The 24,409-nt window shown below is 36.7% G+C and overlaps 2 protein-coding genes across 7 annotated transcripts in view; one reads left to right on the forward strand and one right to left on the reverse strand.

The window, feature by feature from the left end:
- LRRC39 (leucine rich repeat containing 39) overlaps window positions 1-737 on the forward strand; it is a 39,042-nt gene extending 38,305 nt beyond the window's left edge. For all 5 annotated transcript variants that reach the window (XM_029227892.1, XM_029227894.1, XM_029227893.1 and 2 more), the window contains one exon: window positions 481-737. In XM_029227892.1, the coding sequence (XP_029083725.1) occupies window positions 481-536 (56 nt within the window). In that variant the 3' untranslated portion in view covers window positions 537-737. The remainder of the gene's footprint in view (window positions 1-480) is intronic.
- On the reverse strand, window positions 151-24,407 carry TRMT13 (tRNA methyltransferase 13 homolog). 2 transcript variants are annotated; one of them, XM_029227891.1, is made up of 11 exons: window positions 24,190-24,407; window positions 20,059-20,105; window positions 19,905-19,971; window positions 11,589-11,651; window positions 11,344-11,413; window positions 11,081-11,187; window positions 10,564-10,731; window positions 8,762-8,834; window positions 4,509-4,583; window positions 1,286-1,718; window positions 151-955 (listed from the first exon to the last, which is right to left on the reverse strand). In XM_029227891.1, the coding sequence occupies exons 1-11, from the start codon at window positions 24,334-24,336 to the stop codon at window positions 760-762; spliced, it is 1,446 nt and encodes a 481-aa protein (XP_029083724.1). In that variant the 5' UTR covers window positions 24,337-24,407; the 3' UTR covers window positions 151-759. The 2 variants fall into 2 exon arrangements, with proteins under 2 accessions (XP_029083724.1, XP_029083723.1); XM_029227890.1 differs by lacking the exon at window positions 10,564-10,731.
- Window positions 24,408-24,409: the final 2 nt, after the last annotated feature.

A 24,409-nucleotide genomic window follows, 5' to 3' on the forward strand; every position in this document is an offset into this window, starting at 1 on the left:
AGCCATGGCCACTGAGCCTGCATGTCCGGAGCCTGTGCTCCACAGCGGGAGAGGCCACAACAGTGAGAGGCCCGCGTACCACAAAAAAAAAAAAAAAAAAAAAATATATATATATATATATATATATCTTTTTAGTTTTGGTGTCTGTCATGGACAAATTCTGATAATATTTAAACACAGGTATGGCTCTTGAAATCTGAAGGTGAATTCATTAATTGATTGTGAACATCTCTGAATTTGTTTGCAGTAGAAACAAATAATCACAATTAATTGTTCTTTCCAGATCTGCCTGGACAAAAAATCCATACATAAACCAACTTCTCAGATTGGTCCTTATTATAAACTGACAATTGATTATTATACCTTGAACTTGAAAAATAAAAAGTATTAAATAAAACCAAAGGAAAGTAAGTTTCCAAAATTAATGCAAATAGAAAGTTAATGTGCTAGTTACATGTTGACATGTTATGTGTGTTTCAGGTAACCAAGTCAACTGCTCTACTACTTTACCAAACTCTATAAATGCTGATGGATAATATAATTCAAGATGCCCTGCTGAAGAGGATTACTTTGGGAATTTGGTGAATTCTCTAATGTTTGGACTTCTAAAGTAAAAAAACAAAGCCATTACCAAAGTTCAACGAGGCCACATTTTTTAAAGTTCATATTATCTGCTATTTAAATTATATTTTCATGAATATAAAAATACAATTAAAAAATTTTTTTGGTGGAAGACAGATGTTCAAAATTTCTTTTCCATTAAGCAGTTGTTTCTGGTGATGAAGAATGATTTGGTAAAGCAGTTAACAATACATTTTCCAAAGACACCAGAGGGTCTGTATAGTACTGTAAAGCGGGATTGAATCCTTTCTGCTGTAAATAGTTGATTCGGCCTTGGTCAATCAGCAATTTACAAAGATGCCCTATTTTCTTCTTTTCTTCAACATTAAGAAACCTAAATTGAATAAACACACACAACACATTGTTAAAATTCTGTAAAATCTTATAACAAATTATTTTAGTCTTATTCATTGATAAGCTGCTAAATAACCCACAACATACTATGTGCTATGTCCCATGCTCCCAAGATATGTTTTATTAACGCCACAATTAAAGTGTGTATATTTTAACTTATTCTAAAATTAGTAAAATATATATATATATATACTTTTTAGTAAAATATATTTTCATGAATGAATTTTTGGTAATATTCATCTAAAAATAAAGTATAGTAATAATAAATTATTTCTGCCGTAGTGTTGTGCATTTCAAAGCAGTCACTTACCCAGGCAAACTCTCAGTGCTGTCATCTGTGATTCTGTATCCTCCATCATCATGCTCTTCACTGCCATCATTCTGTTTATCTTTTCTTTTTGTGGAGATATTTGAAGCTTCCAAAGATGTTTTTTGCATCCCACAAGTCGCCCAACTACTCATTCGCTGGAAATAGTGGAATTCCACTGCTCCAAGGCCTAGAGCCCTGAAATATTCTTTGCCCACATAATGTCTCCAATCACACCTGTGGTGACAACAGAGTGCAATAACAATGCCAGCCACAGGGGTCCACTTCTCTGGGATATTTTTTTCATTTCCTTCCTTGGCCAAAGTGTTAATTTCTTTTTCTGTTTTATCATTCTTTACGCGTTTGGCTAAAGGTTCTTCATTCCTTTCCTCACAACTGGCAGCATAGGTTTCAACCAAACATCGTAATGCAAGATCTGCAAACACAATTATGTGGCCCCCCAAACCACATCATCTTTAAAAATAAGTATTTTTGACATTTATTAGGCAGTATGGTTTTTAAAAGCCCAACAAAAGCTTACTTAGCTCTATACTTGTACTAATTCTTTCATGTATTATCAACTTTGTTCGTATTTGCCCTTTTCTCATTATTGTACCATTTTCTCTAATGATTTATTCTGCATAAAGTCAACTTCCCCCAAAAAACTGTGTGAAGCTTAAGATCTAAAATTTGTAAAACTTTTTGTCCAACTACTCAAATTTGCTCTCATTTCTCCTACCCTTGTTAAGGAAATGACTTGTATAGAAAAAATTTATGTCTCTACATTTAACATTCCAGGGAAGTTTTGAGCTTAAAGAACCCAAAGAAAGAAAGGAAAGGCATTGGCTAAGCATCTGCTAAGTTGATGTTAGGTGTCAGTCTTGAAATGTAAGATGTTCACAGCAAATAGTGAAGAGTTGAGAAGAGTGGGGTCAGAAGGTGGAAAGTAGGCCTTGCTGAGTAGCCTTACTATAGTTATACATTCATTCAGCAAATAGTTACTGAATGCCTTTCATATGCAAGGCTTTGTGGATGTATGATGATTAATAAACACAAACTTAGAGAAAAGTGAACTCTATTAAAATGAAAAATTTATAGTCCACTTAAAAACTAAACAAATGGATTTTTGATGATTATGATAATTTCCCACTGACGACTGCTATATTATTGACAATACTGGAAAGACTCCAAATATATGCTGTAAAATCCACATTTTCTGTCTGATTAGAATGTCACACTGTGTTTGATCAATCAAAAACATATGTATTTTTAAACTTTATTATCCCAAGATGTCACAAGTGAATAGTAAATGATCTGATATTTTACTAGTATATATAATACAATATATGAATTTAAGTCAACAAACTATCAGGAACGTTTTATTTGGAGAAGGCGATAGCTGATCTATTATTTTATAAACTATTATTTTCTGACAAAAGATATTCAGTCACTGTTTTACTTATATTGGAGTTAAGTAAATGGTTTTCAGAAATGGGGATAATCAGAAAAATTATTAAAAGGATGAAGTTATTTTAGAATCAGGAGCTTTAGCAATCCATCTCAACCCCCTCCTTTACAGATAACTTGGGGGACAAAGCCACGTACCTAGAAAGGGACAAGGAAACACAGCACATTTGTGGCCAAGTTATTTATTCATTCAAATAATAAATAAATAAGTGAATTCTGAACAAATTCATTCAGAATTAGATATATAAACAGAAAATTAATATACAATGAGCTCCAGATATGCAGAGGCAACTATGATAAACACTAAGGAGGAGTATCTTATTTAGGGAGGTTCCCTGAAAGTGGTGACAATGAGCTGAAGAAGGAGTAGAAATTCATCAGTTTAGAAACGGACACATTATAGTATATGGGAAGGGTTAGAATGTATAGACCAATAGATATAGAGGCAGAAAGTGGCAAAGAGAGGAAGGCAGAGGCCAGATTAAGACTAGGATGTCATGTTAAAGAGCTTAGACTTTAAGGTGTAGGTGACTGGGAGCTACTGAATAGTTTTAAGAAGGGGAAAGACACATTAGGTGTGTGGAAGATGGGTCTGAATATTAGCATTTAAAGGACAAGTAGTGGAAAGACACCATGAGATATACAGAAAGAATGGCACAGATGTAGGGGAAGAACCAGGAAAGGATGTCACAAGAAAGAAAACAGAATTTCCAGAAGGGTAAGCAACAATAGCAGAGATTTTTCATTAAGATGATGATAGAGTGATGAAGGGAGAATTCAGATAGAGTGAATCAAGGAGGGAAAAAGTGTGTGGAACAATGAGAAATGGCCAGTGTAGATAAGATTTCTGAGAAACCTGGGTTAGATGGGTAGGAGTAAAGGAGCATTTTTTGTTTCCTCCCCAGGATAGAACTGGCTTACTTCAGAAGGCTTTTATAAGAGTTAAATGAGACAAGGTACGTGAAAATCATCTAAAAACTATGAAGGACAACACATATATAATACTTAAAGTCATCTCCAGCCAACTTGAATAACTCTTATGGAGGCTCCAAGTTCCCCATATGGGTAGACATGAAATTAGCGGAAGCCAGAAGAAGATGTAACAATAGTTAACATTTATTGAGCACTGATATGTGCCAGACACTTTATATGTAAACTGGCAAATTATATGTTGTTATCCTCGTTTTACAGACGAGATAACCAAAGCTCAGAAAGGTTAAGTAATCTGCCAAGGTTATACAGCAAAGTTGAACCCTGTATTATCTGATTTCAAAGCCCATGTTCTTTCTACTTTATCATGCTACATCCGATGGATCCAAGTGCTAAGGCACATCTTAATGTTTCCGTTTTTGTTTTCCCTAGAATCCTGATACATAATCATCTTCTAGTGGGAGAAGTTTCAGAGTCCTTCCCAAGCAACTCCTCTAAAAAAATGAGTAGCTTCTGGGATAGAATCATACAGTTTCCATAAATGATTTATTTCCTTTTTGGTTGAAGTATAACCCAACGAACTTTAAGGTTCCATATGACACAGTATTTACACGTAAAACTCTTTAATTCATCCTGCAAAATGGCCAAAATGAGCAGATAAGTAGGAAAGCTCTAAATCTGATATAATACAGGGCCAGTGCTACTATGAAGATTAATCAGTTGCAAACAAAGGATAAAAACTACTGAAAAGAGACTCTTTAAATATTTGAGACCATGTTAAGCTGAAACTTAATGTGTTCGTCTCAACATTATTAGTATGTTTACATACCTGTTGCCACACCACACAGATGTTTTCCAATTCCTACCACAGGTAGTTTTTCTTTGCTTAGCAAAGGAATCTTGTCTGAAATAAAAAGAAATGAGAACTAAGTTAGCTTTCTTGTGAATTAAGGCATTAAGTGGCCTCCCAAAGAGAGAACTAATTAGAATCTTTGAATTTTAGGGCTGAAAGAGACACAGACAAAAAATTCTCACTTTATAGCTTAGGAATAAGAGGCTCAAAGATGTAGTGATTTGATAAGTAACACAGATGGCTACGGACATAGCCAGAATCAGTTAAAAATTTTTCTGTCTTCCTTTTCTTCCTACCTCGCCCCCAGCTGGCTCTTTACTCCCGAGTTAATTTCTTGACTTTTAGGCCAATGCTATTTCTTCTATATTGACTCAGGACTTTACCCTGTAGAAGCCTTATTTTGCTAAATATTATTACCCATTGATAAAAGGACTCAAAAGTTTCCTTACTAGATTTATTTTGCATAACTAATATATATGATAAATACATATAATACAACCGACACTTTATATTATAGAATACTATACTCAATATTATAATCAAACTAAAGATATAGCTTTCATTATATCTTGATAATCAAGGATATTTTAGCTTTCACACTGTTCTGAATATGAATAAAAGAAAATATTCGTAATAGTAGTATAAAAGTAAAATAAAAAAAGACATCTACAAGGTAATGCAGTAAAATGTAGTATATCACAGTTATGGCTTCCATTTTTTCCTCCCTATTCATTTTCCTTTTTCTAAGACTCTGAAATGAAAAGTATGTTTCCCCCTACAAATCCAGCTACAGCGCCCAGCACAGTGAATTGTCCGATGGAGGTCCTTAGTAAATATTTCAAATTCTTTGTTGTTTGCTTTCAGATGATATCACATACTAGGAGAAGAAATTGGTACCAACTGGAATAGTTTGCCTGTGTAAGGTGGTTCAAGAAACTTATCCTCAATCAGGGTGAAGAGAAAGGTTGTCTAAGAAAGCCCTTATGGAATTGGGGGCATCAGGAACCTTGGAAGTAGAGCTGAGTTAGTTACTGATAACAGAGTGTGCCTGCACAAAGTCTATTTAACAAGTAATCAGATCCTCACCTCATAGCCACCTGGTGGCTACCTCTTTACCAACTGGTGGAAAACTGTAGGTTAATTCTCTCAAGCAAGTAAAACAGGAGGTCACTGGGTTGAAGGATAATAGGAAGTTGAAAGTTGAAGTGTGGTAAAATAGCAGGATTAAGTGAGTATGCGTATAGATTAAGCTCTTACTTGTCACTGGGTCCCAGAATGTTGGTAATCAGACCTTTACCCTCTAGGCAGGTGATCAGAAGAGTCTTTTCTGGGGAACCTGACCAGCCCAAGAGGAAAGATCATGTTCTAGACAGGTCATTCCAAACTGGAGCTCAGAGTTAACAACTCCACCTGAAGGCTCAGAGCTCTTAGTCCCTCAGTCCTCACTATGAACACACCATCAAAAAGCACAGATGTTTGAGCAAAGCCTCTAAGTTGAAAGAGACAGACCAAAACAAATGGAAAAGAGCAACTTAGTGAAAACAGAATATGAAGGGAGGATACTTCTAAAAACAATCATTAATATCCTCACAAAGATAGTATAGTTATGAAAAAAGAACAGGTTACAAAGATAAATTCAGAGAAAAAAATCTTAGAAATTAAAACTATGACAGAAGAAATTAAGTTGAAGAAATCTGAGAAAGTATACAAAAAAGGCAAAAGATATAGAACAGAGAAGTAAAGTCAAGAAAAGTAGAGAACCATTCCAGGAGGTCTAATAACTAAATCATAAAAGTTCTTCCATTAAGGGAGAAGAGAAAAAATGGAGCAGAGAAAATTATGAAAGAAAGAATGCAAGGAAATTTCCCAGAAAGCTGAGAATACTGGAATCTCTCAATCAGGATTTCTCATCCTTGCCATTATTAACTTTTGGCCCCAATAATTCTGTTGTCGGGAGCTATACTGTACCTTACAGGATATTTAGCAGGTCTCTGGTTTAGCAGGCTCCCTGGCCTGTATCCATAAGATGCTGGCAGCATGTGCATTCTTAGGACAATGAAAAATGTCTCAGACATTGTCAATGTTCGCTGAGGGCCAAAACTGCTTCTAGTTGAGAATCACTGCTATACACAAAAGAGTCCATCAAGTGCCCAGTACAACAGATAAAAATAGAACTACATCAAGACACATCACTGTGAGAATTTACAACACTGAAGACAAAGAAAAGAACCTATAAATCTCTGTAAAGAAAAAAGCAGATGACACACAAGGGATCAGGACTCAGAATGGCACTGAACTTCTGAACAACAATACTAGTGGAGTAATAGTTTCAAAATTCTTAGAAATAGAAATACCCAGACAAATCAAGTGTAAGGGTAAAGTAAAAGATATTTTCAGACAATGCAAGGTCTCAAATTTATCTCTAATCCAATTGTTTCTCAGGAAGCTATAGGAGGAGGTGCTTTCCCCAAAGACAGTAAATCAATAGAGGAAGATATGTGATAAGATGTGGAAAAATAAATCCCAACCTAGGAGAGTGAAGGGAATCCTCAGGATGAAAATGAAGAGAATTTTAAGGTTGACAATTGTGCTCCAGGAACAGAGGGCACCCAGTCTACGTTGGAATGTATCTGAAGGATCCAGGAGAGAATTTTTCAGGAAGATAGAAACTAACAGAATACTTGGTAAATGTATTAAAAAAAATACAAATTTTAAAGTTATACCTTTTTGTTTAAATTGAAGTATAGTTGATTTACAATGTTGTGTTAATTTCTGCTGTACAGCAAAGTGATTCAGTTATACATATGTATACTCTTTTTCATATTTTTTTCCATTATGGTTTACCAGGAAATACTGACTATTCCCTGTGCTATACAATAGGACCTTAAAACAAACACATTTTTAAAAGACCAAGTAAACAAAATTTTAAATTAACTATTAACTCAATAAACAAATTTTATTTACTACATGGGCCAGCTGTGGTTTGCATCACAGGGCTGAATTAAAATTAGCAGAAGAGGTTGCTGGCATATGTTTGCATTATTTTCATTTTATTTATTTTTTAAAATTTATTTATTTATTTTTGGCTGCATTGGGTCTTCGTTGCTGCGTGTGGGCTTTCTCTAGTTGTGGCGAGCAGGGGCTATTCTTTGTTGTGGTGTGTGGGCTTCTCATTGTGGTGGTGGCTTCTCTTGTTGCAGAGCACAGGCTCTAGGCACATGGGCTTCAGTACTTGTGGCTTGCGGGCTCTAGAGCACAGGCTCAGTAGTTGTGGCACATGGGCTTAGTTGCTCCGTGGCATGTGAGATCTTCCCGAACCAGGGCTCGAACCTGTGTCCTCTGCATTGGCAGGTGGATTGTTAACCACTGTGCCACGAGGGAAGCCCATATTTTCATTTTAAATAATATGAAAAACTATTATTTATTTATTTATTTATTTATTTATTTATTTGCGGTATGCGGGCCTCTCACTGTTGTGGCCTCTCCCGCTGCAGAGCACAGGCTCCGGACGCACAGGCTCAGCGGCCATGGCTCACGGGCCCAGCTGCTCCATGGCATGTGGGATCTTCCCGGACCGGGGCACGAACCCGTGTCCCCTGCATCGGCAGGCAGATTCCTAACTACTGCGCCACCAGGGAAGCCCTGAAAAACTATTAAAAGGTACAGAAAGGGCATTAAAGAGTATGACTGATGGGTGTGTGTGTGTGTGTGTGTGTGTGTGTGTGTGTGTGTGTGTATGAAATATGAGGTCCACAGAGATGGGTTATTTTCTTTGGTACAATTTTAAATTGTAGGAAGTATTTTTTACATATTAGCTAGGCAGAAAGTATCTTTTACATATTAGCTGGGCAGAGAACTATCTCATTTCTGTAATAGTTTACCTAAAGTCATGTTAACTATAGGCAGAAGGCTAGTGTATGGTATGAACAGTCTCAGTAATTAATTTAAACAGGATAAAGAAGCAACATAAGGACATATTCTCAAAATTTTTAAGCTATTCCCTAGTATGATACTTCATTTCTAGTTGATACTGAAAAACAATTTCTTAAAGTTTCAACCCTAATTCCATTTATATTTACCTAAACGTTAGATATAACATTCTATATTAACAAAGGATTAATCTCTGTTTTCCCTGAAGCAGTGTTCTGTGGGATTGGATTTCTAAGCAACCCTCAGAGTTTGAAATTTCTATGATTTATGGAAGAGCAACTGCAAGTTATGCAACTTACTCAAACACAGGTGCTGAATATCAATTTGAAGTCTCTCAAACACTGAATTTTTCTTTCTGTGTTTGCCATCTACCTGCGCAAATAGAACATTATTATAACAATGCCTTTTATGTAAAAAAAGAACAAAAGCTTTATGAAAAAAGATTTCTATTTGTTTTCAAAATTCAGATCAAATAATTTTCCATCTTAGTTTTTAGTGTTTAAAAAGTAGAATTGTTAATTAAAAAATTTAAGATTGTATATTCTGTGACGAAAACTCCAAAATTAACAATATTGTACATCTTTATAAGACTTGAACATTTTATAAATTATTATGTACACATTATTTCCTTTAACTCTAAAAATTCCCAATTCACTGATGAAGGAATTAAGGTTCATAGATAATAAAAAGCTCTACTTCAACAGCAAGTTCATTCAAAACTGAACTCATTATTTCTCCCTCCAAACTATTTTTCCCTTTCCTTCTTCTGTATTCCCTATCTGAGGGAAGCACACCACTTAGTCACTTAAGGCACAAAAGGTCACCAGAAGAACTCCTCTTTCACACTTAATGGATAACAAGTCACCAGGTCTCAGGGCTTCCAACATCATAACATTTCTCACACTCTTTCCCTCCTCTCTATCTCATTGCAACATCCTTAGCTCTGGCCCATTTCTTACCTGGATTACTGGATAATAATGATCTTATTATTAATCTCGCTAATTCAAGGTTCACACTCTTCTGACACAGCTTCAATGGCACTGCTAGGAGGAACTTTTAAAACCCTTTTCTATTTACTTCACTAATTCTTATATATTCTTTCAATCTCCTCTCAGCTACCACCTCCTCCAGGAAAACTTCAGTGACCCACACTAGACTGAGGCTGGCACTCTATCTTCACACTCCTATAGCATCTGGTACTTATCACTATCATAAGACACTTAGCATACTGAGCCAAGATACTTATAAGTCTGTCCCATTAGATGTAAGCTTCCTGAAGACAAGAATTAAATCTTGTTTCCACTGTACCCCCAGCATGTAGCAGGATAAAGTCAAACTCCTCCCTTCGCATAAAATATGAGCCCTTCCAGAGTCTAGGCCTCCTCTCCCATCTCATCACTGCTGAACTCTACTTCGCACCATGGACTTCCAACACACAGAAATGTTTCCATGCCTCCCTGCCGTTTCAGGCATTTGGTTACACTCTTCTTGCTTCCTAGAATGCTTCTCAAACCCTGTATCTAGCAAATACCCACTTTTCAAGATATAGCTCAAGCACCACCTTTTCTGTGTAGCCATTTACCATCCCTTCTCTGCAGTAAAACTTGTCACCTACACTGTACTCTGCACGACCTTTTTTCATATTTTAACCCTTTTCTATAATCATTTATCTGTTTGTCTCTTCTTTCCAATATAAGTAACAGAACATAGGGACGTTGTCTTATTTGACTTTACCCAATATCTATCAAGGTGCTTGTGGTATGCTCAATAAATGTTTACTGAACAAATAGTTGGTAAGTTTCAGATGTAGGTTAGGACTTAAGACTTTTAACTCCTAGCTTGAGCTTGGCTCTTTCCACATAATTTCTTGTCTCTGTAAATATTTTAAGAACTCAGATCAATGAACTATCAAAATTTAGATTAAAAAATTTACCTTCAGTTTAAATCATCAATATAATTAGAATAAAAAGCTACAATCAAATAAACACACAAAAAATTCATTTTCTTTAAGAGGCCTGTTTCTGAGTATCATTTTTTTTTTCCAAACAAGAAAAGTGCAAACAAAGTTTGGTTACCAATATACTACAATGATTTCACTTACCTTGAATCTTGTGGTCACCTTTTCTACTAGGATGAAGTGAACTTTTTCAGCATCTTTTAAGGCAATATCAACCCAATGAGATAATTTTCCCTTTCCTGCTCCAAACTCAACAAAGCATCTTCTTGGACCAAGTAACTTTAATTTTTCAATGTTACCTAAAATAGAAGCCTGCAAACTTCACGAGATTATTTTATAAACTAGAGCAAAAACATTCGGCTCAAATGGGAAAATAGCAAGATAATTTCTATATAGGGCAGCATGTTCACACTGATAATTTTTGTTTGGCTTTAAAGCTTTTCTCTTGCTTTTAAATATTTAACATGTAATGCTCAGAACCATATCCATTCCAAGGATTTTTATATATGTTTATATACATTTTTTGAAATGGGGATTCTGTACCCTGAAAGATAATCTAAACAAAATCTCATTAATAACTATATTTAGAAACAACAGAATGTTAGCTTTGACAAATTAACAAAAAGGCTATTTTTAGTAGAGTTACTATGGCTAAACATACCTGCTGTTTCAGATGTTTGGTTGCAGAATCACCGTTTTTAGGGTCATTAAGGGCATCATGCAACGCTGGATGGGACATAATTTGATCTTTAAGTGTAGAGTTCAAACCTGTGCCAAATAAAAGCACAAAAGCTTAAACAACCAAACATGAAACCATAGGGCTCTAAACAATGGTAGTAATATCTCTTAAACCACAGTGGAACTAACTCATATACCACCTGATTATTCTAAAAAAATTTAACTTGCAAATTTAGGCAGACTTACCCTCACTTGCTTTTCTCAGTTTCTTAATTAAGTTTTCCATCTGCTCTTCAGAGAGAAAAGAAATTGGAACCTATATACAAAAATGGGGCGTGAGCTGGTCTGGGAACTAATAAATAACATTGATTCTATAAGAAAATGCATTCTAAATCAAAATAGTTAATTTATTCCAAAAATTGGAACACAGCTTATTTACAGTGTGGAGATGATCATAAATACTTTGTAAAATTAAAAAGTCAAGTACTTACTAATTGTTCAGGTATTTCTGTTTCATCTTTTAAGCCTGCATTAATATCCTGAATAAAGAAGTCCTGAATAAAAACAAAACCAAACCATAACAATACCGTTATTAACGTGACGAGTTCACAAAAATTAAGCTGAAAAACTGATCCGTGCCTTCTTCCAATACTTTGTACCTGCCATCCTCCCTTTCTCCCGTTCATTTATTCATTAAATAATTACTGAGTGACTACTATGGTCCTTAACTTGCTTTAGGTGCTGAGGATTTACCACAGTGGAGAACAGTACAGACAAAAATCTCTGTGTTCACGGATCTTACATTCTAGTGAGGTGGCTATTTGAATAAATATTTATAGTCTGAAGAAATTCATTAGTAATTTTTATTAAAGTTTTTACCTGTCTCCAGCATAGACTGAGGACTGTGTCATTTTTGCTAATGGTTAAAGCAAAAACAAAGACCCAACTACAAATGGCTGTTTATCAGATAGGCAGCAGGGCCAAAAGCAGAGATAAGAAAAAATATTACAATGGTTTAGGTCTGATTTCTTCTATTTTAAAATACTAATTAAAATAGAAATGCCCTGTGATATTATGTTGTTTAAATTAACATAGTGAGATATTTCTAGTCCATTTTCAGAGAGAGAGACTCTAGGTAAGGATCTAGATTAGCATTGTCCAATAGCACTTTCTGCAACAATGAAAATGTTCTACATTTACCCTGGCCAACTTGGTAGCTATTAGCCTTGAAATACAGCTAGTGTGACTGAGGAAATGGATTTTCAATTTTGTTTAATTTCAATTGACTCAAATTTTAATAGTTACATAGCCATAGTTAATAGCTAGTGGCTACCATATTAGACCACGTAGATATAGATGAATGAAATAGCACAATTTTTACAAATTCTGTTTTGAAAGTGAAAACAACTCCTGGGACATTATGCGTAGCAATGGGCTTTAGTTACGCAGATAGGAGAAAGGTAACATGTGGATTGTATGCTGCTACCTTTACCCATATGGGTAATAACGGAAACCAGTGATTAAGTGGAACAGGTGAAGAAAGCAGGTATTAGAATATTTTGTTGGATGACTGGCAAAACTATAAGAGAAAATTAACTATAACTATTAGTAAACAAACGAGTGATAAGATTTTACCTGGGTTTCATGTTATACATAGTGTACTAAACACTGTTCTGCATTCCTTTCCTCTTATCTCGTCATCCCACTACTTTTACATCCCACTACTTTTCTCCCCTTCCTTTCCACTGTGTCCCAGCGTGCAATGGAATCTGTGCAGGGGTATTCCATTTTTTTTTTTTTTTTTTTGCCCATGCCATGGATTGTGGGATCTTAGTTCCCCAACCAGGGATTGAACCCAGTCCACTGGCCATGAAAGCACGGAGTCCTAACCACTGGACCACCAGGAAATTCACAGGGGTATTCCATTTTTAATAAATTCATTTCTTCTCTCAAACTGTTTCCAGAACACGTATTCAACCTGCTCACTTTAACTAAAGCCTGACACTTAGGTAAGGAAGATAACCTCCATGCATACCTGAAAGTAAAGGCAACATTCTTTTTTCTTACTGAGGGGCTAACTGGGGTAGTCATCACTTTTCTTCTACATGTTTTTTTCTTTCTCTCTTTTTTTTAATTGGAGTATAATTGCTTTACAATGTTGTGTTTCTGCCATACGAGGAAGTGAATCAGCTCTATGTATACCTATATCCCCTCCCTCTTGTACCTCCCTCCCACACACCCCCCCATCCCACCCATCTAGGTCGTCACAGAGCACCAAGCTGAGTTTCCTGTGCTTTATTAGCATGTTCCCACTAGCTATCTATTTTACGCATGGTAGTGTATGTATGTCAATCCTAATCTCCCAATTCGTCCCACTCTCCCCTTCCCCCTCTGTGTCCACATGTCCATTCTCTACGTCTACGTCTCTATTCCTGCCCTGCAAGTAGGTTCATCTGTACCATTTTTCTAGATTCCACATATATGAGTTAGTATACGATATTTGTTTTTCTCTTTCTGGCTTACTTCATTCTGTATGACAGACTCTAGGTCTGTCCACATCTCTACAAATGACCCAATTTCGTTCCTTTTTATGGCTGAGTAATATTCCATTGTATATATGTACCACATCTTCTTTATCCATTCACCATTGGACATTTAGGTTGTTTTTGTGTCCTGGCTATTGTAAATAGTGCTGCAATGAACACTGGGGTGCGTGTGTCCTTTTGAGTTATGGTTTTCTCAGGGTATATGCCCAGTAGTGGGATTGCTGAGTCATATGGTAGTTCTATTTGTAGTTTTTTAAGGAACCTCCATACTGTTCTCCACAGTGGCTAGATCAATTTACATTCCCACCAATAGTGCAAGAGGGTTTCCTTTTCTCCACACCCTCTTCAGCATTTATTATTTATAGATTTTTTTGATGATGGCCATTCTGACTAGTGTGAAGTGATACCTCATTGTAGTTTTGATTTGCATTTCTCTAATAATTAGTGATGTTGAGCATCCTTTCATGTGCCCCTTGGCCATCTACATGTCCTCCTCGGAAAGATGTCTATTTAAGTCTTCTGCCCATTTTTTGATTGGGTTGCTTGTTTTTTTGATATTGAGCTCCATGAGCTGCTTATATATTCTGGAGATTAATCTTTTGTCTGTTGCTTCATTTGCAAATATTTTCTCCCATTCTGAGGGTTGTCTTTTTGCCTTGTTTATGGTTTCCTTTGCTGTGAAAAAGCTTTTAAGTTTAATTAGGTCCCATTTGTTTGTTTTTATTTTCATTACTCTAGGAGGTGGATCCAAAAAGATACTGCTGAGATTTATGTCAAAGAGTGTTCTTCCTATGTTTTCCTCTAAGAGTTTTATAGTATCTGGTCTTACATTTAGGCCTTTAATCCATTTTGAGTTTACTTTTGTGTATAGTGCTAGGGGGTGTTCTAATTTCACTCTCTTACATGTAGCTGTCCAGTTTTCCCACCACCACTTATTGAAGAGGCTGTCTTTTCTCCATTGCATGTTCTTGCCTCCTTTGTCATAAATTAGGCGACCATGTGTGCGTGGGTTTATCTCTGGGCTTTCTATCCTGTACCACAGATCTATATTTCTGTTTTTGTGCCAGTACCATACTGTCTTGATTACTGTAGATTTTTAGTATAGTTTGAAGTCGGGGAGCCTGATTCCTCCAGCTCCATTTTTCTTTCTCAAGATTGCTTTGGCTATTCAGGGTCTTTCCATACAAATAGTAAAATTTTTTGTCCTAATTCTGTGAAAAATGCCATTGGTAGTTTGATAGGGATTGCACTGAATCTGTAGATTGCTTTGAGTAGTATAGTCATTTTCACAATGTTGATTCTTCCAGTCCAGGAGCATGGTACATCTCTCCATCTGTTTATGTCATCTTTGATTTCTTTCATCAGCGTTTTATAGTTTTCTGAGTACAGGTCTTTCGCCTCCTTACATAGGTTTATTGCTAGGTGTTTTATTCCTTTTGATGAGATGGTAAATGAGATTTCTTCCAAGACTGAACCAGGAAGAATTAGAAAATATTAGCAGACCTATCACAAGTAATGAAATTGAAACTGTAATTAAAAATCTTCCAACAAACAGAAGTCCAGAACCAGATGGCTTCACAGGTGAATTCTATCAAACATTTACAGAAGAGCTAACACTTATCCTTCTCAAACTTTTCCAAAAAATTGCAGAGGAAGGAACACTCCCAAATTCATTCTGTGAGGCCACCATCACCCTGATAGCAAAACCAGACAAAGATATCACACAAAAAAGAAAATTACATTGATGAACATAGATGCAAAAATCCTCAACAAAATACTAGCAAACAGAATCCAACAACACATTAAAAGGATCATACACTATGATCAAGTGGGATTTGACCCAGGAATGCAAGAATTCTTCAATATGTGCAAATCAATCAATGTGATGCACCGTATTAACGAGCTGCAGAATAAAAACCGTATGATCATCTCAATAGATGCAGAAAAAGCTTTTGACAAAATTCAACACCCATTTATGATAAAAACTCTCCAGAAAGTGGGCACAGAGGGAACCTACCTCAACATAATAAAGGCCATATATGACAAACCCAAAGCAAACATCATTCTCAATGGTGAAAAACTGAAAGCATTTCCACTAAGATCAGGAACAAGACAAGGATGTCCATTCTTGCCGCTCTTATTCAACATAGTTTTGGAAGTCCTAGCCTCGGCAATCAGAGAAGAAAAAGAAATAAAAGGAATACAAATTGGAAAAGAAGAAGTAAAACTGTCACTGTTCGCCGATGACATGATATATACATAGTATACGTAGAAAATCCTAAAGATGCCACCAGAAAACTACTAGAACTAATCAATGAATTTGGTAAGGTTGCAGGATACAAAATTAATGCACAGAAATCTCTGGCATTCCTATGCACTAACAATGAAAGGTCAGAAAGAGAAATTAAGGAAACAATCTTCTACACATATTTATGTAAAAATATTTTTCTTTTTAAACTTATGCCGTCTGTCCTACTAGTTCTCACTTGGGAGGCATCTGGAAATGTATGGGGATATTCTGTTCTCAAAATGACTGAGAGGTGCTATTGGGAGACAATTATCTACAGGTCTCTCAATTTTCTGTAAGTCTTATAAGCAAAGGCACTGATCCCCCTCTATTCTAGACTATCTTTGCAAGGACATTTGTATACCAATCGATCTTGGAAGACAGAAGTAGTGTCTCCTTCTAGAGCAGTGGCAGGCCTGCTTATTGTACAATACAATAAAGAAATGTCTACTTATGGAACAAAGGTGAGGCAGGTTTCCTTACTGCTCATTTAAAAAGATGTATTTCCTAAGCTTGGCCTTCTTCAGCTATGACACAAGCTGTGCACAAACATGTGCAGCATCCACCAAGACCACTTCAACTTGAGGGCACTTAGGGAACAAAGGGAGTTGATGCAGACAAGAAGCTCACATTGCTTGCTGTGCAGCGAGTAATAAAGCCCTTTGTCTCTGACCCAGGAGTCTCATATCTTCTTCCAGCATCCACAATCCTATGGTAGGCTAACTTGTTAGCTTGAAAATAAGATTAAATTTCAAATCCTTCATACTTCTTGACAAGGGCCTTTGTCATCTTCCACTCAGAAGCCAGGAATTCTAAAAACAGGGATGCTCTAAAGTGCACAGGATAGGACTGTCCCACTCGAAATGCCAAAAGCCCCCACTGAGAAACAGTGGGCTGTTAAACATCTTCTAATTCTCCCAGCAGTTGTCAACTATCAATCTGTTGGTCATTATCCAATATTCATTAAGAACTTTGACACCAAGCTGTTCTTTCCACTAAGTTCAGCCAATTTGACTATGTTTTCAAGCCATCCAACAAACAGCTCTGCTTGACCTTTTTAATTCTAATGACCTTTGCTCCACTTTGGCAAACTACTTCCAGGGGCCCTCTAGATTCTGGTGTTACTATGAACCATTTAACCTCTGAAACCTTAAACTTCATTAGCCCATTCTCTGACTATAACTTTGTACTATGTTAGTACAAAGTATAGTGATTCTCTTGCTCCTAATCATATTCTTTCACCTTTTAAAGAGTTTCACCTTTTAAAGAGTCTATTTTTTCTCAGCTAATTTCTGGCTTCCCTTTCATGCCACCCAGTCTGGACACTCAGTACCATTGTTATCATTATCTTTCACAATCTGGTTCTCTGTCAAACCCACCCTTACAAAACCGAATGCCTGCATTAATATGACGTTTTTTGTTTTTTTTTTTTTTGCGGTACGCGGGCCTCTCACTGTTGTGGCCTCTCCCGTTGTGGAGCACAGGCTCCGGACGTGCAGGCTCAGCAGCCATGGCTCACGGGCCTAGCTGCTCCGTGGCATGTGGGATCTTCCCGGACCGGGGCACGAACCCGTGTCCCCTGCATTGGCAGGCGTACTTGCAACCACTGCGCCACAAGGAAAGCCCTAATATGACTTTTAACTCCCAATAGTTTGAAAGTTAAAACTGCTGAACACTGCTGAAGCAAAGCTCCTCAGTCATTTGGACTGGTGCCAGTTCAAATTCAGTATCTCCATCAGTCTGACTCTCAAAGATGCCTAGCAATTATTCTGCATAACTCTAATTCTAAACTTTTACCTCTCTCCTCAAATCTCCTACTATACCATCACCTCCCTTAATCACCTTATCTCTTAGTTCAGCAAGGAAGTGTAGCTATCAAATGACATCTTTCTCAATTAACCTCCTGTCAGCTCAAATTTACCTGAACTGATATCCATCTTATACTACTTCCCATCTACATAAGTGGAAGAGCTATTTCTTCCCCTATTTCTTCCCTTCGACCTCTATTTTGTACCCTATTTCTGCCTGCTTCCTGGGGAGCCTCACACTAACAGTGATGCCCTCTTCTATTTCCAACTTCTTCTTCTCTACTGGCTCATTACTCTAAGCATACAAATAAAACTCTTTTCTCCCATTTTATCTATCTATCATTTATTTAAATTCATTTTTTGGCCGCACCGCGCGGCACATGGTATCTTAGTTACCCGACCAGGGATCGAACCCATGCCCCCTGTATTAGAAGCGTGGAGTCTTAACCACTGGACTGCCAGGGAAGTCCCTCCCATTTTAAAACGCACTCCTTCTGTCCTACCTTCCTCTCTGACTGCTATTCTACCTCTCAAGTTCCATTCATAGACTAGTTTCTTAAAAGAATAGTTGACACTTAAGATTTCTACTGCCTTGTCTTCCATTTACTCATATATCATTCAGTCTGATTTCTGCCCACTCCACTCTATTTAATATGCATTTTGCTAAACTCTTTGATCTTTAACAACTGCCATATTGCCAACCCAATGGATTCTTTTCTGTCCCTACCTTACTTGACTCCACTGTGATGCTAGACACAGCTGATCACTCGTTTCTTTTAGGTGTCAGTGTCACCTAGAGCTCTGTCCTTGGTCTCATGCTCTAATTCCTGTCTACCTCTCATCTTCTATTCAGCTCTCCCCTTGTATTTCATACTTGTCATGTGAATTACCCATGTTTTCTTCCTTGTCTGGATGACTCTCCTTTGACCTTTAGGTCTCATCTTATGACATTCCTTCAGAAAAGCTTCCTTGACTCCTTTCCCATCTCTCTAAACCCCTATGTCCTCCCCCAAAAGGGTTAGGCTCTTCTCCTTTATTCTTCCATAGCACTCTGTACTTAATCTATTTTAACACATATAATATTGTATTTTCTATTCCTTCCACTAGATTTTCATGTTATTTTAAGCAGGGTGCTTGGTACAATGTCTGGCATGAGTGCTCAATTAATATCTATTGAATAAACAAGTCCCCCAACTTCCCCCCGGTTCTAACTAATCTCTTACCCTGGGTAACTTAAAAAGCCAAAGTTTCACCTATGATCTGTATGTATTTGACTTCTGAATCTTTATTACTCGCCCAACCCCTCTACTGAGTTTCGGACTCACATATCCAACTCCGAATTTCCAATCAGTCAGCAACTTTTATTGATTCTGCTACCTAAATAATTCTTGCATTTATCTATATTCTTTCCATCCTCTTTAATTCAGTCTCTTATCATGTCCTACCTGGATTGCAGCAATGCCCCCCTAACTAGACCTTCTGATTGCAAGCCATCCTCCCACATTGCTCTAAGAGAAAGTTTTCTAAGAGATAAATCTGACCCCACCATTTCCTCACTTGCAATCTTTCAATGGTTCCCTGTATCTTTTAGAATAAGTACAAGTTCCTTGAAAACCTCAAGTGGTTTCTCAATTTCTGCCTCTGCACATATAGTTCTTTCCACTTAGAAAAATTCTTCTTTCTTTTCTTTGCCAAATCAAGACTTAGCTCAAGTGTTATTCCCTCTGGGAAGCCTTTCTTGACCCCTTGGATTTAATTTTAATGCAAGTATGTGCTCTTATCACATGTGTAGTTACTTCTTTCATTGAACTTATTAAATAATGCCCATTATTTACAAGTTACTTACCAGTCTCAAGTAAGTTCCATGAAGGCTGGAATCATATTTTATTGAAATGAATTTAGTAGGCACTAAGTAAATATTTTTGAATAACTAAACTGTGGAATTATTCTCTGAATACCACTCTTCTTGCATAAAATTCTGTTATCTCAATTAGGAGTCTAAGTGGATTCACAATCTGATGTCTTATATACACTCAAATGTATTTGCCATATTTAAGCCTTCTGAGGCAAGAGCCTTGTTAAAAATTCACATTTGTAATCTACTAAGTATATATAAACATTACATACCACACATTTCACCATTCAATTTTCTGATCAAACACTTACAGGTTTTGGCTTCTCTCTTGAGTTACATTTTTTCAAATGTTTTGCTAGTTGATCTTCATATACTGTGCTAAATTTAAAGAAAAAATTATTTAAAATAAGACTGTGATAATCACTGTTTCCAGCACAGAAAAACCCTTCTCTGACCCATACTTACTGTTTTGGATCTAAAGGACACAGGATTCTTTTCCGAGCATTTTCTTCCTAATTAAAAAAAAAAAAAAAGGCATATTTATTTGAATAAAATATCAAGTTCACTGCTTACAGATACTAGATACAACTTCAGTGTAATCATAAGCTTATGCTATCCCAAAACAAGGTAAGGAAACCTTACAAGGACATTAACAAAACACTGGCAAAATCACGTCATAGAGTTTAACAACAAAAATCTCCAGTGTCACGTGATATCACCTCATACCTGTCAGAATGGCTATCATCAAAAAGAACACAAATAACAAATGCTGACAAGCATGTGGAGAAAAGGGAACCCTCCTACACTGTCGGTGGGAATGTAAGTTGGTGCAGCGGAAAACAGTAGGGAGGTATCTCAAAAAACTAAAAACAGAACTACCTTATGACCCAGCAATTCCATTCCTGGGTACATATCCAAAAAAACCAAAAACACTAATTCGAAAAGATACATGTACCCCAATGTTCAAGGCAGCATTATTTACAATTGCCAAGATATGGAAGCAGCCTAAGTGTCCATCAACAGATGAATAGATCAAGATGTGGTATATACATATATATATATATATATACACACACACACACACACACACACACACACAAACACACACACATACACACACATATACACACAGTGGAATACTATTCAGCCATAAAAAAGAATGAAATTTTGCCATTTGCAACAAAATGGATAGACTTGGAGGGTTTTATAGTAAGTGAAATAAGTCAGACAGGGAAGACAAATACTGTAGGATATCACTTATATGTGGAATCTAAAAAAATACAACAAACTGGTTAATATAACAAAAAAAGAAACAGACTCACAGATATAGAGAACAAACTAGTGGTTACCGGGGGAAGAGGGAAGGGGGAAGGGGCAGTACAGGTGTAGAGTATTAAGAGGTACAAACTGCTACGTATAAAATAAATAAGCTACAAAGATATATTGTACAACACAGGGAATATAGCCAATATTTTATAATCATTATAAATGGAGTATAACCTTTAAAAATTGTGAATCACTGTATTGTACACCTGTAACATATAACACTGTACATCAACTACACTTCAATTAAAAAAACACCTTTGGTGTAGCTCGTTTATGTATATCTGAGCAAATAATGCTTTGGACAACCAGGGTCTATAGCTTCAAACACGTTATAGAAAAGGCCTACATATGGAATTTTGAATCTATGACAGCACTGACTATAATATACACTATTATTTTAGGTATTACTAAGAAAGGAAAAATGTTGCCAATTTAAATTATAACATGTCATTGATTTTAAGAAGCATTCTGATTTCAGAGATGTTAAAATGTGAAAAAAAAAAAGTAAAAAAAAGTATCTCAGAAACAACAAAAGACAGATCTTCCTCAACTTATGATGGAATTACAACCTGATAAACCCATCATAAGCTGACATATCTTAAGTCAATAATGCATTTAATACACCTAGCCTACTGAACATTGTAGCATAGCCTAGTCTATCTTAAATGTGATCAGAACACTTACATTAGACTACAGTTGAGCAAAATCATCTAACAGCCTATTTCATAATAAAGTGTTGAATATCTCATGTAATTTATTGAATACTGTACTGAAAGTGAAAAACAGATGGTTGTATGGGTACAGAATGGTAGTAAGCATATTAGTTGTTTACCCTCATGATAGCGTGGCTGACTTGAAGCCCTGGCTCCCTGCCACTGCCCAGCAGTGCATATCGCTAGCCCCGGAAAAGATGAAAATTCAAAATTCAAAGTACGCTCTCTACTGAATGCCTATCGCTTTTGCAACATCATAAATCCAAAAAAATCGTAAGTCAAACCATTCATTGTAAGTTGGGGACTGTCTATATGGTATTTTAACCATTTGGTATGTGGCCTTACTCTACTAGCTTTGCAACTTTTTAGCATAGAAGAGTTACATCCTGTTCGTTTCTAAGTTACATGGATTTAACTACATATACTCAGGAGAAAAAAAAGGAATTAATAGTGTTGGCAAGTCTACCCAACACTGATATGAATCTGTATATAACAGGATAGCGTAACAGTTAAAACCAAAGGTCAGCCAGACTACCTAGGTATGACCCCCAGTTCTATCTATCAGGCTCCTAACTATCAGCTAACTCTACAATCTGAGGTAGTCTTACTGCCTCATCTGAAAGATGACAATAATATATCTTACCTCCTAAGGGCTGTAAAGATTAAGTGAGCTAATAGGTTAAAAAAACAAAGCAAAACTGCTTAGCATGGTGCTGTTCATACAGTAAATGCTAAGTGTTCATGATTAGTATTAACAATTCCTTTTTCAGTTTATTTCAGTTCTGATCTGCCTCCCAGCATATCCATGAAACTATGTACACAGAATTTCATGAACATGCTAAGAGACTTTTCAGTATCTTTTGAAAATATAGTACATTATTCTTCCCTATTTGCTGACTTGAAAGTCTAACCTCCATGAAAGGAAGACTCTATACTAACCTCCCAAAGCTTAATGATAGAGTAGGGGAGAAAAGCACTTTTAACATTTATTATTTGGGTTTACAAACACGGCTTCTCAACCTTGGCACTACTGATATTTCAGGTTGGATAATTCTTTTTCGTCCTGTCCATTGTAGGATGTTTAGCAGAATCTCTGGCCTCTCTCCACTAGAAGCAAGAAACACTCTTCAGTTGTGACAACCAATATGTCTTCAAACATTGTCTGGGGGTGCTAAATCAGCCCCATTTAAGAACCACTGGGTAAAACTGAGTACAAGTGATCTCAGCCATATATGACACTTAAGAAAAAAGACGGAAACAATACATCCAATTATAACATAAATTACAGATTCAGTACGATGCCCAAAATTGAAAACCAAATCATAGTCATGGAAAGTGTTTCCACTTAGTGTTTTGCAGTCTTTTTTCAAGGGATTAATAACATGATGTCATTCCTCTCCAGGAATATGGATCACCCTGTAAGGATCTATTCATATTCTACCACTGTCACCGTCTGCAGTCACCTCTGGGTGTCTGATTAAGGTGAAGTGTAAGGTCTTAGAGTGAGAACAAAATCCTCCTCCTATCAGAAAGTTCATTTTTCAATCAGGGGATGTTTGCTGGTGCTCTCAAAACCAGCCAATACAACAGAGAGTGTACTTCAAAGAGTTCCCATAAATCACAGGTCACTCACATTCCAAAACAAGAATAAGCTTGTTTCAGTACACTTCAGCCTAGGCAAATATTAGCCAAATCAAAATATGAACTAGAGCTATAGCTATGAGGGACAGTAGGAGATGAAGGGGTTCTGGGGTTATCTGTACTGGATATTGCCTAAAAGGATAAACCATCTAACAAAGAAAAATAATGTAAATAATACTGGACATTCAGAAGGCATAAAATCAGATGCTTGTCTCTGGTTTAATCTTTCTAAAACCTATTAAACGTGCTCTTTTTCTATTAGCATTTTACTGTTCTTGTTTTTTAAATTTCCTATCATATATATCCTAAAGAAACACACATACTAAAAATATGTTGTTTGACAATACAATCATAAGTATAATTGAACAAAACTGTACACTTTCTGTTCTCAATTTTAAAAGGAGAGTCAATTCTTACATGTTTTTAAATCTTTCCTTCCCCTTTTCAGCAAAGTAGTTATTAGTTGCTTTCAAAAGACCGTACGTCTAAATAAAAAATTTAAAAAGTTTCTCTCAACCGCATTGACAAGAAGTTATTATCATTCATGGAACAATGAAAACACAATTAGTGAAACCTTGGGATGCTTCTTTGATCACTCTTCTTTCTAAACCACCATTTCCCATCAGGAAGGCGGAGAGTGAGCGGAGGGCAAGAAGCGGTAGTCTGCCGTAAAACTAAAATCTAGCATTACCATGAGTTGGTATCAAGATAAACGGGTCACTGCTGGCGCTTTACTTAGTACAAGAAAACACTGCACTTCACTACGGCTCATCATCTCTCCCTAGGGAGGCCAGGACTGCGTTTATCACAGGAATAGCTGGAAAATCCAGGGGACTGAAGCAGAAATCTGTCAGAGGGGAGGTGCCGGACCAGGAAACTTATTTCCGACTCTCGAGAGGGTAAGGCGATACCAGACCTCCGCGGCTCCAGCGTGTTCACCACAGAACCTTTTTCCCGCTGCCACCACCATCCTGCAGAAGCGCTTCTTCTTTTCCACATAGTAGCCACATCGCCCCTCTGCTGGAAAGCCAGTTCCGTGCGGCGTCGGCGCAGAAGCCGCCATAATTCAGGTCTCACTTTGGGTGGCAAGCATTGATCGGGTGAAGAGAGGAAAAGTTGTCAGATTCTCTCGGGTC

The sequence above is a fragment of the Monodon monoceros genome, unplaced genomic scaffold (genome assembly GCF_005190385.1).
Source record: "Monodon monoceros isolate NGI ecotype Baffin Bay Population unplaced genomic scaffold, NGI_Narwhal_1 Super_Scaffold_18, whole genome shotgun sequence".
NCBI lineage: Eukaryota > Metazoa > Chordata > Mammalia > Artiodactyla > Monodontidae > Monodon > Monodon monoceros.